General features: G+C 49.0%; 1 protein-coding gene and 1 pseudogene across 2 annotated transcripts; both read right to left on the bottom strand.

The window, feature by feature from the left end:
• Window positions 1-1,451: 1,451 nt before the first annotated feature.
• LOC311444628 (protocadherin beta-15-like) lies at window positions 1,452-5,312 on the bottom strand. The gene has a single exon (XM_084535903.1). The coding sequence runs from the start codon at window positions 5,058-5,060 to the stop codon at window positions 2,625-2,627; it is 2,436 nt and encodes an 811-aa protein (XP_084392029.1). The 5' UTR covers window positions 5,061-5,312; the 3' UTR covers window positions 1,452-2,624.
• A 2,706-nt stretch (window positions 5,313-8,018) lies between these two features.
• Window positions 8,019-11,947, bottom strand: LOC311444633 (protocadherin beta-15 pseudogene; annotated as a pseudogene). The gene has a single exon. The product of its transcript is annotated as a protocadherin beta-15 pseudogene (transcript).
• Between the last annotated feature and the right edge of the window lie 2,581 nt (window positions 11,948-14,528).

Raw genomic sequence — 14,528 nt, 5'->3', positions numbered from 1 at the left:
TGCTGATTCAACCATCATTAGGCTTCTTTATGGCAAGGGTATGATGCTGGCACATGTTCAACTTGGTATTCACTGGGATCCCCAGAGACTTTTCCACCAGCCTGCTTTTCTGGAACATGGCATTGTTCCTCCCCATGTAAAAGATTTTGCACCTTTCCTTGTGGAACTCCATGAGGTCCTGTCAGCCCATTTCTCCAGGTTCTCCAGATCCTTTTGATGACAGCAACACCTTATGCTGTAGCCAACACTTCCCCACCTCAGCACAATGCCGTTTTACAGTACTTGCTGACTTACAGGGGGTACACTCTGTCCCATTATTTATATTATTTATAAGGACATTCATCAATGAATAAGAGGAATACGAAGTGGGAAGAAACCGATATGGATCATCGAGTCCAATACGTAGCACCAAATAGGACTAAAAAAATATTCAGACCATGTGACTAAGAGCACAGTCCAAATGAACAGCCCAAATTTGCTCAAAATACCTTCTAGTCCTACTTCCAAATCGTTTATAAAAACATTGAAGAGAACTGGCTCTAAAACGAAGCCTTGGGGGACCCCACTGGTGACTGGCCACTGGCCTGATGCAGCTCCATTTACCGTAAACGTTCAAGCACAAACCATCAGATAATTACTCACCCATCGTATGATGTTTTTGTCTAGCTGTATGCTGGACAATTTGCTCAGTAGCATCCTAAGGGAAGCTGTGTCAAAAGCTTTACTGAAATCCAAAATGATTACAGCAGCTGCTTTCCCTTCATCAGCTACATGGGTGATCTTATAATAAAAGGAAACAAATTTGTTAAACAGAATCTACCCCTCATGAAGCCATGTTGGCTGGGACCAATGACTGTGTTGTCCCCCAGGTGTGATTTAATAACTCCTAGGATTATCTCCATAATTTTACCCTGCACTGCCATGAGACTAACAGGCCTGGAGTTTCCAGGGTCTTCTTTCTTGCCCTTCTTGAAAACTGGTACAACATTTGCCAGCTTCCAGTCAACTGGGACCTCTCCAGATTCCCAAGAACATTGAAAAATAATTGAGAGAAGTCCCACGATGAAGTCAGTCAGCTCTCTGAGCACCCTGAGATGAAACACATCCAAATCCATGGATGTTTATGGATTCAGGTGGAGCAGCCAATCCCACACATGTTGAACAATGCAATCAGTGGTGATCAATATGGGACACCAATAGTTCCTGGCATCCAACAGGACTTTGTGCCATTGATTACCTCCCTTCTGGGCCCAGCTGCTCGGCCGCTTCTTATGCTCAGTGCTCACAAGGCCCACAAGAGACCTGCCAGCAAATCCTAGATACCCACCCTTTCCCTTCAGGCACTAGCAGTCACATCTCCAGGTTGAGGACACATGCCACCAAACCAAAACCTCCATTAAGGAACCAATTAAAAATATATATATTAAATAAAAAAGCACCCAGACAGACAGTGACCCAGGACAACACCATCCTTTTTATTGCCAGAATGGCACTTGGGCATTCATTCCATTTCACTTTTACAGACAAGGGTATACCAGCATAAAAATGGTACAGTGTATAATGCAGCACAACAGAATATGAGGGTGTTTATATATCCAGTCCCATATCACGACCTTTCCAACGAGCCATTGTTATAGGTTGGGTATCAGCCCTTCTTAAGGGGAATTCATAAGACAATGTTAAAATACACAGCCAAAAGAGAAAGGGAATAAAAAAGGAAGATGCAAGCATTCTAACAAAAACCTGGAAAACCAGACCATGATAACACTTCCCTTTCACTGAGGAACCCCTTCAAGCAACAATGAAAACAATGACACAAAAAAGGATATTCCGTTTTAAAGTCTATCTTTCTTCTGCCTTGTAGACAAATGTCCTCTGAGGCAATGTATCAAGATGCCTTACCATCCACCCAAACACAATGATCAGGGTCAAAGCTATGTATAAGTACTGTCTATGTTGGAATTGTTAGTCCTGCTACAGTTCTGAGTCACTCCCAAGCACATGGATCACTCCAAAGTCTGGCTCGGCACATTTTTGCTGTGCCCTGGAGAAGATGAGATGGTGCAATCCAGTGAAATATATGATTAATGCAAACTGAGGTGGAAGACCACACAGTGCAAAACCACATGGTGCTGACATTACTCACACAGAGAGATCCAGGACTCAGCAAAGAAAGAGAGAAGAACTTGCACTGCAGTGATACACAGGGCTAACATCTTTCTTCCCTGCAAAAAAGAGACGAGGGCTATACTGCACTATCAACAGCCCAGACTCACCATTGTGTTTGAACACAGACTAAGACAGGGTGATTGTCAAGATTTTTCCTGATGACAAGCATTTAGCCAGAGAGACTGAATCACACATTCCTCACGAAGCACCAATACCAGACCTGGAATATATCATTGCCTGAGAACAAAGGCCTTACTTCTCTTATACATATATATATTTAATTTCTCACCTTTTTTGGGGGGTGAAGAAAAACACACATCTGACTTGGTATTAGAGGGTCATTTGTGAAGCCAATTACAAATGCAGATTTAATCTCTAGGAAACAAGACTGAATATCTTTAGCCAGATCCCTTCCAGCTCCAAGGCATGAAGCCTTTCACTGTGTGGACTCAGGTCTAGTTAAAGGGAAGGCCATTAAAGTGTCCAACAGATGGTGTACCAGAGATGTCCAGGGCTGCATCCCCCATGGAGTTCTGGATGGGAAGGAAATCCACTGTGTCAGCAACACCCCTGCCTGTGCCAGAGTGCTGTGGTGGCACGCTGGGGAGGATGGGCTTCAGGAACTTGAACTCGCTGTTGCCCGACCCCGTGGTGAGGTTGATCTCGTAGCAATAGGCGTGGGGCAGGGTCCCAGCAGCAGCCCCAGCAGCAAGACTGCTCTGCAAGTTGCCCGTGCCATACAGCACATGTCCTCCTTTCAGCTCCTTTCTCTTGAACACCTTGCAAGCAACAAAGGCTGCAACAGATGTGAGGAAGAGGAGGGAGACAAAGACCAGTGAAACGATTAAATAGATTGTCAGGGAGCTGTCTTCATCCTGCACAGCCAGCTCCTGCTGTGGCAGGTGTTCCTGTGAGAGGCCATTGAGCAGGAGTACGCTCAGTGCTGCAGTGGCCGACAGAGGTGGCCGCCCATTGTCACGCACCAGCACCTCGAGCTTCTGCTTCACGGCATCCCTCTCTGTCACTGGCCTCCTCAGACGCACCTCCCCATTTTGGCTACCCACAGCAAACAGCCCGGGGTCTGTGGCCCTCAGCAGGTGGAAGGAAAGCCACGAGTTCTGACCAGAGTCCGCATCAACCGCCACCACTTTGGTGACCAGGTCCCCCACCTCAGCCGACGCTGGCACCAGCTCACTGGATGGCGGGCTGCTGTCCTGAGCAGGGTGCAACACCAGTGGGGCATTGTCGTTCTCGTCCACCACGAGAAGGCGGACAGTGACATTGGTGCTGAGGGGAGGGGACCCTGCATCAGTGGCACCCACCAGCACCTCAAGCTGCCTCACCTGCTCATAGTCCAGTGGACGCAGCACAAACACATGTCCGTTCTCTGAGTTCACGGAGATGCAGGAGCAGGGGTCCTGCTCAGTGGGGTGCACAGGACTCAGGGAATAGGTCACCTTGGAATTGGGTCCTGCATCTGAGTCCACTGCACTGACAGCCCCAACGAGCACTCCAGGGATATTGTTCTCTCGCACATACATGGTATACAATGTCTGATTGAAGACAGGGGCATTGTCATTGACATCGGAGATGTCCACGGTGAAGGTCTGGGTAGTGGTGAGAGGAGGAGATCCTGCGTCTGCCGCTGTGATAACCACAAGGTACTGAGCTGTCTCCTCCCGATCCAATGTGCTCACAGTCACCAGCTCATAATAATTCTTGTAGGCTGGCCTTAGGGAGAAGTAAAGCTGGTCTTCAAGGGCACAGCTGATCTCCCCATTCACACCAGAATCTCGGTCCCTCACAGCAAATACAGCTACCACTGTCCCAGGCTCTGTGTTCTCAGGGAGGGGGCTGCTGAAGGAACTGATCACCAGTTCCGGTGCATTGTCATTCACATCCATCACCTCCACGACTATATTGCACATGCCTGAGAGACCCCCACCATCAGTTGCCAGCATACTGAGCTCATATTTCTGTGTGGTCTCAAAATCCAGGGGCTTTGTGACACGAATTTCACCACTCAGAGTGTCAATTGTGAAAGGCAATTGGCTCTCACTGACTGCTTGGCTGAACCTATAGGAGATATCACCATTCAGTCCCACATCTGGATCGGTGGCTTCAACTCTAAGAACCACAGAGCCTGCTGGGGCATTTTCCAAAACCTGACCAACATAAACCTCCTCAGTAAAGGTGGGAGCGTTGTCATTTACATCAAGAACTACGATGTGGATTTGGGTGGTCCCACTCCTAGGTGGAGAGCCACCATCTGTAGCAATGAGACTGAAAATCAGCTCTGGCTGCTCCTCTCTGTCTAGAGGCTTTTCCAATACCAATTCTATAAATTTATTTCTCGGATGCTTAAAAGAAACACTGAAGTAGTCATTCTCTGGAGCGATGGTGTAAGCCTGGATGCTGTTGCTGCCAACGTCCAGGTCCTGAGCTGCCTCCACGGGGAAACGCGAGCCAGGGTCGCTGGTTTCCAAGATCTGAAAAGTGACTCGTTCCTCGGGAAAGACCGGCGAGTGGTCGTTGACGTCCTCCACGGCCACCTCGACACGAAAGAACTGCAGCGGGTTTTCCAGCAGGAGCTCGAAGGCGAGCGTGCACGTAAGCGAGCGGCCGCACATCTCCTCGCGATCGAGCCGCTCCGCCAGGACGAGGCGGCCGGTGGCGCGCTCTAAGCGAAAATGCTGCCGGCCGTCCGCGGAGGCAATGCGTGCCCGGCGAGCCGAGAGCTGCGCCGGCGTCAGCCCCGCGTCCTCCGCCACGTTGGCCACCACGGAGCCGCTCTCCCCCTCCTCGGCTACGGAGTAGCGGATGGGCTCGCAGCGAACGCGCGGCACGCACAGCAAAGCACACAGACAAAGCACTTGCCTTGCAGACGCCATGGCGGGGCGGCGGACACCCTCCGTCTGCCGCAGTCCTCCGCGGGAAGCGGCGCCCGGCAGCAGCGCGGCGGCAAGGGCGGGCGCCCTCCCTCGCGGCCTCCCTCTCTCCCTCTCGCCGAGCTCGGCTGGCGGCCCGCAGCGCGGCACTCCGGGACCGGCAGCGGCTGCTGCGGAGGACGGCGCGGACGACCGCTCGCCGCCGCCTCCCGGCTGCGCTGCGCTGCGCTGCGCTGCGCTGGGCTCGGCCGCCTCCCCGCTCGCAGCCGCTCGCCGCCGCCTTGGCCACGAGCACCACCCTGCGGCCTGCGGCGGGACTGCTCCGGGACGGGACGCGCTCCTGGCCGCCCACTCGCAGCCTTTCACAAAAGTCCGGCAGTTTCTTGCCGGTCAAACTGAATCCAGGCAAACTGAAGTTCAGAGTGCTTTATAGTTACCATCGTGCCCAGTATCATGGGTGCTTCTAGAGCTTTGAGGTAATCTCCAGAAGACAGCCAACCCACCTTTTCTAAACCACAGTGATCTCAGGTTGTGCACTTTTGTTTTCTGTCCTCTGGAGGTGATAGTACTCTTTCTAAGCATCTCTCTTGCTGGCCAAACTGGAGAAGCACACATCACAAATGCACATACGGCCAATGCATCTCAGACTCAGAGATCCAGGAACCAGCTAAGAAAGAGAGCAGCACTTGTGCTGCATTGAAACACAGGACTCACACCATCCTTTCCCTGCTGACATGGGGACATGGCTAAAGTGCATTACAGGAGCGTGACTTGCTTTGCTTTTAAGGAAGGATTGCCAAGTGGCATTACCATGGGAATGACTGTTGCCCAATCTCACATTTGTGTTACATCCCAGAAAAAGGACAGGATGAGGTCCACTTGCTCCCTAACAAGGAGGACTAATTAATTAGGAAGCCAAAGAATTTAACAAGAAAAAGTAGTTAACGAGCGAATTTAAAGAGCCAAACCCTACTAATTAAGTACTTCAGAAAAGATATTGTCCGAGATGAAACAAATTGCCTGAAGGAAAGAAACTTTACTTTCTTAATTTTATTTTATCTGTTTTATTTTATTTTTCCTTTGACTGGTGAGGAGAAACATACATCTGACTTCATATTAGAGGGTCATTTGCAAAGCCAATTAAAAAAGCAGGACTAAGAATTTAAGAAGAAAAAGAATTTAAGGAGACAAAGAACTTAACAAGATAATCTGAAGAGCCAATTTCTACTCACTTCAGAAGAGATCTCGACTGAGGTGAAACATATCTTTGCCTAAATGATGGAGACTTTAGTTTCTTTCATTCTATTTTTTGGTTATTTATTTATTTTGGAGGGGTGGAGGAAAACATATATCTGACTTATTTTTAGAGGGTTATTTGCAAGGCCAGTTTCAAGTGCAGGTTTACTCTCCAGGAAACAAGGGTTAAGGGTTGTGAGCTAGATCCCTTCCAGCTCTAAAACACTAGACAGGGTCTGGCCTCACCACTGGTGAACAGAAGGGAAATACGGCTTTCCTGGCAATGCTCGAGATATTCCCTTGATCTGTTCAAGAGATTCTGCTGATTCAACCATTTTTAGGCTTCTTTATGGCAAGGGCATGCTGCTGGCACATGTTCAACTTGGTATCCACTGGGACCCCCAGAGCCTTTTCCACCAGCCTGCTTTCCTGCAACATGGCATTGTTCCTCCCCAAGTGAAGGACTTTGCATATCTCCTTGTGGAACTCCATGAGGGTCCTGTCAGCCCATTTCTCCAGGTTCTCCAGATCCTTTTGATGACAGCAAGACCCTCTGCTGTAACCAACACTTCTCTACCTCAATCCCACTCTGGTTTTACTACACCTGCTGACTTACAGGGGGTACACTCTGTCCCATTATTGAGATTATTTATAAGGACATTCATCAAAGAATAAAAGCAATACCCCAAGTGGGATGAAACCCATACGGATCATCAAGTCCAACTCCTGTCTCCACACAACTCTACAACAAAAATTCAGAGCATGTGACTAAGAGTACAAACCAAATGCACATTTGCTCAAAATACCTTCTATTCCTACATCCAAATCATTTATAAAAACATTGAAGAGAACTGGCTCTAATACAAAGACTTGGGGAACCCCAGTTTTGACTGTCCACTACGCTGGTGCAGCCCCGTTTACCATAAAACTTTAAGCAATACACATCAGATAATTATTCACCCATCGTATGATGTTTTTGTCTAGCTGTATGCTGGACATTTAGCTCAGTAGGATCCTAAGGGAAACTGTGTCAAAAGCTTTACTGAAATTCAAAAAGATTACAGAAGCTGGTTTCCCTTCATCGACGGGATGGGAAATCAAATTTGTTAAACAGAACCTACCCCTCATGAAGCCATCTTGGCTATGACCAATAACTACTTTTTCCCTCAGAGGCGATTCAATAACTCCCGGGATTATCTCCATAATTCTACCCTGCGCTGCCATGAGACTAACAGGCCTGGAGTTTCCAGGGTCTTCTTTCTTGCCCTTCTTGAAAACTGGTACAACATTTGCCAGCTTCCGGTCAACTGGGGCCTCTCCCGATTCCCAAGAACACTGAAAAATCATTGAGAGAAGTCCCACAATTTTGTCAGTCAGCTCTTTGAGCACCCTGAGATGAAACCCATCCAAATCCATGGACCTGTATGGATCTAAGTGAAGTAGCAAATCTGTATTGATCCATGGGGTACACCAAGAGTTCCTGGAATTCAACAGGACTTTATGCCATTGATCACCACTCTTCCTGGCCCAGCTGTTCAGCCACATATTCTCAGGTCTCACAAGACCCACAAGAGGCCCTCTAGCAAATCCTTGCTACCCACCCTTTTCCTTCAGGCACTAGCAGTCACATCTCCAGGTTGAGGACACATTCCCCCAGAACAATACCTCAATAAAGGAAACAATTAAAAATATATATAGTAAATAAAAAAGTACCCCGACAGACAGTGACCCAGGACAACACCATCCTTTTTATTGCCAGAATGGCACTTGGGCATTCATTCCATTTCACTTTTACAGACAAGGGTATACCAGCATAAAAATGATACAGTGGACAAAGCAGCACAACAGAACTTAAGGGTGTTTATGTGTCCAGTCCCAGAACACCTTCTTTCCAAAAACTCATTGTTATACATTGAATGTCCATCTTTCTTAAGGGGAATTCGTAAGACAATGCTTAAATACACAGCCAAAGGAGAAAGGGAAAAAAAGGAAGATGTAAGCATTCTAACAAAAACCTGGAAGAGCAGACCATGATAGCACTTCCCTTTCATTGAGGAACCCCTTCAAGCAACAATGAAAACAATGACACAAAAAAAGGACATTCCTTTTTAAAGCCTATCTTCTGCCTTATAGACACAGATCCTCTGAGGCAATGTATCAAGATGCCTTGCCATCCACCCAAACACAATGATCAAGGTCAAAGATATGTATAAGTAGTGTCTGTTGGAATCATTAGTCGTGCTATAGTTTTGAGTCAGTCCCAAGAACATGGATCACTCCAAAGTCTAGCTCTGCATGTTTTTGCTGTGCCCTGGAGAAGATGAGATGGCAGAACCCAGTAAAATACATGGTTCATGCCAACTGAGGTGGAAGACCACACAGTGCAAAACCACATGGTGCCAACATGGCACACACAGAGAGATCCAGGACTCAGGAAAGAAAGAGAGAAGCACTTGCACTGCAGTGATACACAGGACTAATATCTTTCTTCCCTGCAGAAAGGGGAGGCAGGTTATACTGCACTGTCAACTGCCCAGCATCAACATTGTGTTTCAGCACAGAAAAAGACAGGGTGAGTTTCAAGGTTTTTCCTAATGACAAGCATATATCCAGAGAGCCAGAATCAAACCTTGCTCATGAAGCACCAGTACCAGACCTGGAACATATCATTGCCTGAGAAGAAAGGCCTTAGTTCTCTTATATATATATATTTAATTTCTCACCGTTTTTTGGGGGGGAGAGGAAAACACACATCTGACTTAGTGTCAGAGGGTCATTTGTGAAGCCAATTACAAACGCAGATTTAATCTCCAGGAAACAAGACTGAATATCTTTAGCCAGATCCCTTCCAGCTCCAAGGCATGAAGCTTTCCACTACATGGACTCAGACCTAGTTAAAGGGAAAGCCATTAAAGTGTCCAACAGATGGTGTACCAGAGATGTCCAGGGCTGCATCCCCCATGGAGTTCTGGATGGAAGGGAAATCCTCTGTATCATCAACACCCCTGCCTGTGTCAGAGTGCTGTGGTGGCACGCTGGGGAGGATGGGCTTCAGGAACTTGAACTCGCTGTTGCCCGACCCCGTGGTGAGGTTGATCTCGTAGCAATAGGCGTGGGGCAGGGTCCCAGCAGCAGCCCCAGCAGCAAGACTGCTCTGCAAGTTGCCCGTGCCATACAGCACATGTCCTCCTTTCAGCTCCTTTCTCTTGAACACCTTGCAAGCAACAAAGGCTGCGAAAGATGTGAGGAAGAGGAGGGAGACAAAGACCAGTGAAACGATTAAATAGATTGTCAGGGAGCTGTCTTCATCCTGCACAGCCAGCTCCTGCTGTGGCAGGTGTTCCTGTGAGAGGTCATTAAGGAGGAGTACATTCAGTGCTGCAGTGGCCGACAGAGGTGGCCGCCCATTGTCACGCACCAGCACCTCGAGCTTCTGCTTCACTGCATCCCTCTCTGTCACTGGCCTCCTCAGACGCACCTCCCCATTTTGGCTACCCACAGCAAACAGCCCGGGGTCTGTGGCCCTCAGCAGGTGGAAGGAAAGCCACGAGTTCTGACCAGAGTCCGCATCAACCGCCACCACTTTGGTGACCAGGTCCCCCACCTCAGCCGACGCTGGCACCAGCTCACTGGATGGCGGGCTGCTGTCCTGAGCAGGGTGCAACACCAGTGGGGCATTGTCGTTCTCGTCCACCACGAGAAGGCGGACAGTGACATTGGTGCTGAGGAGAGGGGACCCCGCATCGGTGGCACTCACCAGCACCTCAAGCTGCCTCATCTGCTCATAGTCCAGTGGACGCAGCACAAACACATGTCCGTTCTCTGAGTTCACGGAGATGCAGGAGCAGGGGTCCTGCTCAGTGGGGTGCACAGGCCTCAGGGAATAGGTCACCTTGGCATTGGGTCCTGCATCTGAGTCCACTGCACTGACAGCCCCAACAAGCACTCCAGGGATATTGTTCTCTCGCACGTACATGGTGTATGATGTCTGGTTGAAAACGGGGGCATTGTCATTGACATCGGAGATGTCCACGGTGAAGGTCTGGGTAGTGGTGAGAGAAGGAGATCCTGCGTCTGCCGCTGTGATTACCAGAAGGTACTGAGCTGTCTCCTCCCGATCCAATGTGCTCACTGTCACTAACTCATAATAATTCTTATAGGCTGGCCTTAGGGAGAAGGAGAGCTGGTCTTCAAGGGCACAGCTGATCTCCCCATTCACACCAGAATCTCGGTCCCTCACAGCAAATACAGCTACCACTGTCCCAGGCTCTGTGTTCTCGGGGAGGGGGCTGCTGAAGGAACTCACCAGCACCTCCGGTGCATTGTCGTTCACATCCACCACCTCCACCAACACCTTGCAGAGTGCTGAGAGGCCTCCACCATCAGTTCCTCGCACACTGAGCTCATGTTTCTGTGTGGCCTCAAAGTCCAGGGGTTTTGCAACTCGAATTTCACCAGTCATACTGTCAATTTTGAATGTGGACTGGCTGTCCTCAAGAACATTACTGAACCTATAGGAGATGTCACCATTCCGTCCCATGTCTGGATCTGTTGCAACAACGCTGAGAATCACAGAACCTATTGCAGCATTTTCCAAAACACGTCCAATGTAATACTTCTGTGTGAATGTAGGAGCGTTGTCATTTACATCAAGAACTACGATGTGTATTTGCGTGGTCCCACTCCTAGGTGGAGAGCCACCGTCTGTAGCAATGAGACTGAAAAGCAGCTCTGCCTGCTCCTCCCTGTCTAGTGTTTGATCTAAGACCAAGTCGACAAACTTGTCATCGTCACTGTGAGTCCCGAAAGAGACACTAAAATATCCATTCTCGGGAGCGATAGTGTAAGCCTGGATGCTGTTGCTGCCAATGTCCAGGTCCTGAGCAGCCTCCACGGGGAAACGCGAGCCAGGGTCTCCCCTTTCCGGGATCTGAAAAGTGACTCGTTCCTCGGGAAAGACCGGCGAGTGGTCGTTGACGTCCTCCACGGCCACCTCGACACGAAAGAACTGCAGCGGGTTTTCCAGCAGGAGCTCGAAGGCGAGCGTGCACGTAAGCGAGCGGCCGCACATCTCCTCGCGATCGAGCCGCTCCGCCAGGACGAGGCGGCCGGTGGCGCGCTCTAAGCGAAAATGCTGCCGGCCGTCCGCGGAGGCAATGCGTGCCCGGCGAGCCGAGAGCTGCGCCGGCGTCAGCCCCGCGTCCTCCGCCACGTTGGCCACCACGGAGCCGCTCTCCCCCTCCTCGGCTACGGAGTAGCGGATGGGCTCGCAGCGAACGCGCGGCACGCACAGCAAAGCACACAGACAAAGCACTTGCCTTGCAGACGCCATGGCGGGGCGGCGGACACCCTCCGTCTGCCGCAGTCCTCCGCGGGAAGCGGCGCCCGGCAGCAGCGCGGCGGCAAGGGCGGGCGCCCTCCCTCGCGGCCTCCCTCTCTCCCTCTCGCCGAGCTCGGCTGGCGGCCCGCAGCGCGGCACTCCGGGACCGGCAGCGGCTGCTGCGGAGGACGGCGCGGACGACCGCTCGCCGCCGCCTCCCGGCTGCGCTGCGCTGCGCTGCGCTGGGCTCGGCCGCCTCCCCGCTCGCAGCCGCTCGCCGCCGCCTTGGCCACGAGCACCACCCTGCGGCCTGCGGCGGGACTGCTCCGGGACGGGACGCGCTCCTGGCCGCCGACTCGCAGCCTTTCACAAACGCCGGCGTGCTCACACAGCTTCCCTGCAAACATCACTACAAGGAATCTCTCAAGAGCAACAGTCTCTTAGTGGCAGGAATAGCGCTCAGGTGTTCTTTTAATTTCACCTTTACAGGAAAGCGTGTCCTTCGTGGCCGTGATGCAGCTTGTGGCTGCATTACAAAGCTGGGTGAGCTTTTCCAAATGTTCACGGCCATACCACTGTTAGGAATGTTTTAACAATTCGTGTCAATAAAGAACAGTCCTGTCTGCCTCTGGGTCCTGCACTGGCAATTTAATTCTTGAACCACAGATGCAGTGTGTCCCAGTCTCCCCCTCATTCTGGTCAATTTATCAATTCTTCAGAAAATACTCCTCAAATTTATGAACCTGTTTGCTTTTGTTATTCCGAACTTCTATTTCTAACAGTTACAGCCTTTTTTTTGTCTTCTTCGAGATTAATTTAACACGGCTACAGGTATGACTGTCCCTGTGAATGGCTGATGAGGAATGTTTTAATTACTCGTGAAGTGTCAATAAGAAAGCTATTTGTGTTTGTATGAAGTCTTTGATGTCTGGGGCTTTCAGAACAACTGATAACAACTAGTGACTGTTATGGGATACTATGCAAGCCTCTGATACCTGGCCAGGTGGCCAAGAGATTAAGAAGAAGAAAAAAAAGAAGCTGAAGGACGGCTAGGAGACAAGACCTGCAGGGGATGCTGTGTAAACTTGACACGGTGCCAAGGAAGTACAAAGGGCAAGGACAAGAAAAAAACTTGGAGAGGAAGACTACGAGCCTTCAGCATGAAAGACCCCTAGAGACCCCCAGAGGGACCACCGAAGACTGATGCGCATGCTCCATTAGAAGGGACTGGACCACGGAATCTAATTATAATAACCTATTTTTTTTAGAAGTAGTAATGAATATGTATTAGTCTAGGAGTATAAAAATCAGCTACTTGATGTGGCTGGTGTGCGTCCTGGTGGAGCGGAGACTCCCGGTGCACCCAGCGTTGTTTGCTTACCTCTATTCTTTTAATTTATCCTATTTTTTTATTTAATCCTATTTTGAAGACTGAGCAGTTTCTAACACCACCGTTGTTCCAAAAACATGTTCTGCCTGTGGTGACAGTCCTTCTTCAGGGGCATGGGTAACGCAATGCTCCAACACAACTCATACAGGAAAAGAGAATGGGAAAAAGGGGAATGAAAGCTTTCTAACACCATGGAACTAAACCCATGAATAATCATGTCAGACTGAACTCTTGTCTCATGGAAAAGCAAGAGCAAGTGGGAAGGAAATGATGGGACAAAACTGGGAGACCAGTTTTTAACTTTGTCTAGGTAATAGAGTCGCCATATATTTACCTTAGAATCCTGGCAAGCAGAAGTGCACGGTGCTTTATATCTATCATCGATCTCAGCATCGGGAGTGCTTCTAGAGCTTTGAGGCAATCTCCAGGAGACAGCCAACCACAGGGATCTCTGGTAGTGCATGTTTCTTCTGTCCACTGGAAATGATAGTATGCAGTCTAAGAACCTTTCTTGCTGGCCCAGCTCGAGGAGCACACATCACAAATACACACAGGGCCCCTTGCATCTCAGACTGGGAGATCGAGGACACAACTAAGAAATAGAGCAGCACTTGTGCTGCATTGAAACACAGGACTCACACCATCCTTTCCCCGCTGACATGGGGGCATGGCTGAAATGCATTATATGAGTATGACTTGCTTTTCTTTTAAGGAAGGTTGGCCAAGTGGCATTACCATGAGAATGATCTTTGTCTGTCGAATCTCACCCTTGTGTAACATCCCAGAAAAGACAGGGTGGGGTCCACAGCGTTCCCTAACAAGGAGGACAAATTAATTAAGGAGCCAAAGAGTTTAACGAGACAAAGTACTTAACAAGCCAATTTAAAGAGCCAAACCCTACTAATGAGGTGCTTCAGAAAAGATATTGTCCGAGATGAAACAAATTGCCTGAAGGAAAGAAACTTTACTTTCTTAATTTTATTTTATCTGTTTTATTTTATTTTTCCTTTGACGGGTGAAGAAAAACATACATATGACTTCCTATTAGAGGGTAATTTGCGAAGCTAATTAAACAAGCAAGACTAAGAATTTAAGGAGCCAAAGAATTTAAGGAGAGAAAGAACCTAAAAAGACAATTTGAAGAGCCAGTTTCTACTCACTTCAGATGAGATCTCACCTGAGGTGAAACATATAATTACCTGAATAATGGAGACTTTCGTTTCTTTCATTCAATTTATTTGCTTATTTATTTATTTTGGAGGTGTAGAGGAAAACATATATCCGACTTATTATTAGAAGGTTATTTGCAAGGCCAATTTCAAGTGCAGGTTTAGTCTCCAGGAAACAAGGGTAAGGGTTGTGACCTAGATCCCTTCCAGCTCTAAAACACTAGACAGGGTCTGGCCTCACCGATGGTGAACAGAGAGGAAGTATGGCTTCCCTTGTACTGCTCAAGGTATTCCCTAGAACTGTTCAAGAGACTCTGCTGATTCAACCATCATTAGGCTTCTTTATGGCAAGGGCA

The sequence above is a fragment of the Aythya ferina genome (assembly GCF_964211825.1).
Source record: "Aythya ferina genome assembly, chromosome: 14".
Lineage (NCBI taxonomy): Eukaryota > Metazoa > Chordata > Aves > Anseriformes > Anatidae > Aythya > Aythya ferina.
This window is presented reverse-complemented; position numbering and strand designations above follow the sequence as displayed.

Bases quoted from the DNA above. Each gene is read 5' to 3' on its own strand.
- LOC311444628 (XM_084535903.1), bottom strand. From the start codon at position 5,060: ATGGCGTCTGCAAGGCAAGTGCTTTGTCTGTGTGCTTTGCTGTGCGTG.